Source organism: Trichomycterus rosablanca, chromosome 7 (assembly GCF_030014385.1).
Source record: "Trichomycterus rosablanca isolate fTriRos1 chromosome 7, fTriRos1.hap1, whole genome shotgun sequence".
In the NCBI taxonomy this organism is placed as follows: Eukaryota; Metazoa; Chordata; class Actinopteri; order Siluriformes; family Trichomycteridae; genus Trichomycterus; species Trichomycterus rosablanca.
This window is the reverse complement of record NC_085994.1, coordinates 12,374,292-12,379,228: the sequence shown is the minus strand read 5'-3', so window position 1 is coordinate 12,379,228 and position 4,937 is coordinate 12,374,292. Positions and strand designations below refer to the sequence as shown.

The window sequence follows — 4,937 nt, the reverse complement described above, 5'->3', positions numbered from 1 at the left end:
CTGCACGTAACAAAACAATAAACACATAAAGGGAAGCTCAATAAAACATATTTTCTTAATTATCATAGACAATGCACTTTCTCCATGATACTCCTAAAATAACCGTGAACAAACTCAAACCTTTTAACACCTACCTGTTTGAAGTGAAAACAATGCTTGTTTTTCAGTGTAATTGTAGGGAGGGATAATTGCAAACACTTCAGATTATACACATTTGCTTTTGGCAAAACAAAGTAAAACAGGTATGAAGTGCAATGGAAAACAATAACTAGCGAGAATAAGGTAATAGTGCTCACCTGTGGGAAGGGTGGTCTGCGTGGGCATGGCAATGGCACTGACTACAGAGGCGTCCAGGGGACTGGGTTGATGAACTCCATCCACTGGGTTTATGGTACTCTGCAGCAGCACAGGCACAACACATAATACAGTATTAAAAGAATTGTTGCACGTTTTTTTTTTTTTACATTAAAACAATATAAAACAGTAATATTTATTATAAAAAAAAAAAAAAAAAAAAAAAAAAAAAAAAAAAAAAAGGCAACATTTTTATGTCACAGAAGGTTAAACAGTGACACTGAAATATTTTGATATTATTAAAGACTGTAATATTAGAGCTTAAAACCCCTGCATTCTGTTATTGACTCTTGCACGCAACTACTTTGACTCTAGGTTGCCTACTTGTGGAATAAAATGTGAAATGCTAATATTAACCTAATAAAAAGATTTACAGAAAGGTGGTACTTGTATATCTAATTAGTTTCCAACCACAATTGCATGTAGCCTGCCCACTGTTTTCCACATAGCCCCTCAGAACAATGGTACAGTTTTTAATATGCAATTATGTGCAGATTTATAACGTAATGTTTTGAAGTGACCAAAACTGTAACTGATTTGACTACATATTTATGAACTCTGGACTATGGACTTCTGAAACAAACTAAGGTGAAACAATCACAACTTTGAGCCATAAGCATCGATGCTTAAACTGTAGTGGATGAGTAGTTTTCTGAAAACCTGTTTGCTATTTTAATGGAAGCTTTTTTAACAGATGGTAGCTTTTTACTATGTGCTAACACAGTACCTATATAATTTGTGATTAAATGTTTAAATGGTTGTTTATTAATAAAAAAAATAAATACAAAAATAATAATCTAAATTGAGATTCTAAAACCTAAATCTATCTTTGTTTATTAGCAGTTACTTAGCTGGGATGCTGGCCTGCTAGCCAATTGGTTGTGCTATCTGCAAAGTAAATGTCACATTATATGTTTTATTATTCTACAATTAACTACATCGCCGAAAATTTGAAAAAGCAATGACCACTACACACTGAAATATGTCTGTATTTATAAAAGAACAAGTGCAGTTAGCTTATTAGCTGTTAGCCAGCCAGGATACTAACTTGGCTAAAGGGCTTCCTGTCAAATACCATATATGTTAACAAGTTGGACACCTAATTATTAACCAACTGATAATATAATAAAAATGTCAGATACTTTATACCACTTATGTCTACCTGACACAAAGGCAAGCTAACAGATTTTAGCAGTAAGCTACCCTGCTTGCGATATGAAATGGAAGAACCTGTGGGCATTTTGAACTTTCACATTCTTGATCTTGTAATATCCTGGTATATTTAATAATAGTAAAGGTTTTTAAGGTTAAAAAAAACATGCGCACATAAGTAAAATTATGATGCATCCATGTAAAACCTTATCATAGTTCAATTAATAAATCATTTCTCAGCAGGCATTAGACAGGTTCATTTTAACTAGACAAAATTAATGGAGCTTTACTTCCACATACAGGCAGACAAATAAAAGCTGTTCAACATGGCTTCAGTGGTGACGAGGCCTTAATACTGCAATTACACATCTCATGCAGTCAAAAAATAATAATGTGATTTCCCACTGGTAAAGACATGCAGAACTCAGTAGTAAGACTTCTCTAAATACTGTCAAAATGAGGAAACATGCAACTGAAAATGTAAATAAAAAACAGACTAAGGTAAAACCTTGTAGCTTTTGGCCAATAATATGAATGAGATTGGAGAGGTTTTTCTCTTCAAGGATCAAAATATAATCCTGAATATTTGTTTGTAATTGGAAAGGCCCACTCATCTCCCTGGATGCTGAATGAGCCTGCTGTTCTTAATTAAGAGCCGATTAGAGAAATTAGCCTCTTGGTGATTGCATCTGGGATGGGATGGGATTAAATCAACAGGCACGGTGACATAAAGGGCAGAGGGAGGAGGTTAGGAGTGGCCTCAAACACTGTATTAAAAATTTCCATGAAATTTAAATATTTATATAGATAGAATAATATTACCAGCTGGCCATCTAATACAGCTGCATCTAATACAGCTGTAGAACCAAAGTTCATACTGGCAGTGACTGTCCACTTCAATATACCTTCATATTCATTCTTAACATATCAATTTTAAACTCTATATTGTAAACATAACCTACATATCAAAATACACAGCATGTCAAAATAGCAAAGGTGCCATTTAACACTATTTATCTATTTAGTGAAGTCTTATGCATTTTGAGATCCTGACATTATTTAAAAGAACTTGTTTGATTTATTTTGGTTACTTACAAATAATTGCAAGATTATGACCATAATCAGATTACTGGGTTTATGTGCACTTCAGTAATCTGATTATGGGAAACCTCTAAGTACAGTTAGTCAGTAATGAGCTGAGTAAAGCTGCTTACTTTCCAGTAAGGTGGGTCTGCTACTACTACTTTACTTTCCAGTAAGGTGTGTCTGCTACTACTACTTTACTTTCCAGTAAGGTGGGTCTGCTACTACTATTTCTCTTAAGTCCCATAATGTTCATTAATAATGCAAACCAGAATGTTCCGCTGCGATTCCCTAAATACAGGAGGAGCCGAAAGAAAAAAATTTAACTGTTTTGAAGTCCAAGTAGCTATGTTATGTATATTCTATTATCTCAAAATACATTATATGTATATATCAGTGCTACTCAGATTGTGGCTCTTTACTGGCAGATGGCTTTGATTTAAAATCCATGAACGTCTCAGTTATTATTAATTAAAGATATCTAAAATTGTATTCAGAGAAGTTTGTATATTTTAAACACATTTTGGGTATTTAAGTCTTTGTGTATAGTTCCCCATTTTCTACAAATGTAGTCTAATTTCCAATTCTTTAATACCATGCTGGCTGAGAAGGGGCAAAGACTAGCACCTTCAACCTCATGTCTGCTTCTACACACCAACCTGAGAGCCATACAACATAAGAAATCTCACACAATACTGTGTGTTTGCTTTACTACTCGAGTTGTTACCTTATTTGTTAACACCTAAAGCAGTACATATCTTGCCATTCACAGCTCTTTAGAGCTGCCTTAATTTCTCCCACCACTAAGGCAGCATCCTAAATCACAGGGTGGTTCACTATGTAACATACACAAATACTGCTGTTTGGTTAAAAGCACAATTACCTCAACTTAAATAGTTTACACAAGCCCATGTTTTAGTCTCTCTGTAGCTTAATGATATACTATATAGAGGTATTAATGGAGCTTTGTTAGAATGCAGCTCGGTAAGAGTCAGCATTCCTTCCTCACTTGTGAGTAGTTGCAGAAAACCGATGCCAATTCGCCAAATAAACTAATTACTGGCCAGAAATCGAAATTTATTTGGATTATCTGAATATGACAATCAAATATGACCTTAATCAGTCTATTTGACAATTTCTGAAAAGCAACATTGTAGATAATCCAAGGTTAAAACTAAGTGCAATGTCAATGATTCATGATCTGTATCAAATCATAAGTATGGTCCTGGATAGTATGCTATAACTCTCCAGGACCAGCAAGGGCAGTTACTGACATGAAATGCGAGTAGTTGCAAACGACAGCCAGTAAACAGCCTGTGATCTATTAGTTCTGCGATGGTTGAGTAAGCAAGTACGATGAAGGAAAGATCGATAGCTGTTTAATGTGCTGCTGATGTAGATGTGCACATGGTGGAGATGAGCCTGTGGACTGGATTAGTCATACATCATCACAGATGCTTTCAAGTTCTCAAGACAAAAAAAATAAAATAAAAATCACAAAGCAAAATAGAACAGTTCCCATAAACTCCCCTGGATAAAAAGAGCAGTTTTGCAATTTTGGAAAGAGTGATGAAAGAAAGATAGCGAGGGAGAGATGTGGCACACAAAGCCAGTTTCTAAAGTTAGTAACATGCACTTGTTCCAAATTGCAGATTTATTTGTCTCCAAAAGATAGTTTAGAATAAGAAGATAGAGGATTGATTGAGTCAACTTGATTGATTGTGGAGGAAAGTCACAACTTACTATCAGTCCGTTTGAGTGGTGTTGTTCATTACTTTGATCCTTAAAATTTTAAAAAGAAAACACATGCAACTCAGTCCAAGTTGTGAAACATCGTAATTATTACCTACAAGCTAATTTTATGATTCTAGTCTCCACCATTACTTAATATAAGATACCAGCATGCTAAAATTCTATAATAAGAAGAATATTTTATTTAAATTATCGTATGTGTCTCTTTAATTAATAAGAGAAGCACCTCTCCAAACTCTAGAATTTAACCTGTAAAAATGTTGCAAATTAGACAACAAAAAAATATCCAAAAATCAACTGGCTGTACAAATTCATATCAAGTGTTGCGTTACATTGATACAGATTGGAAGGTTGTAATTATCATTCACGTGTGGGGGGATAAATACTTTTTTTAAGGCACCATACTTGCAATAACAATAACACTTACACATTTATTGCAGCACAAATAAGTAAACAATTCTTACCTTAGCAATCTGAAGTAAAACTATACAGTGCTTGATCGATTCTACCATACTCTACAAAATAAAGCAGAACACGAACACAAAGTAAGAACAGGTTGTGACACTGATGCTGCTAAGAATGACACAAAAAGAAAA

General features: G+C 34.3%; 1 protein-coding gene across 2 annotated transcripts in view; it reads right to left on the bottom strand.

Moving 5' to 3' along the window:
• osbpl9 (oxysterol binding protein-like 9) overlaps positions 1 to 4,937 on the bottom strand; it is a 65,825-nt gene that overhangs the window by 13,289 nt on the left and 47,599 nt on the right. The window contains exons 8-10 of one of the 2 annotated variants that reach the window (XM_062998999.1): positions 4,806 to 4,856; positions 4,333 to 4,371; positions 297 to 396 (exon numbers count right to left, since the gene is read on the bottom strand). In XM_062998999.1, the coding sequence (XP_062855069.1) occupies positions 297 to 396; positions 4,333 to 4,371; positions 4,806 to 4,856 (190 nt within the window). The remainder of the gene's footprint in view (positions 1 to 296; positions 397 to 4,332; positions 4,372 to 4,805; positions 4,857 to 4,937) is intronic. The other variant, XM_062999000.1, reaches the window with a different exon arrangement.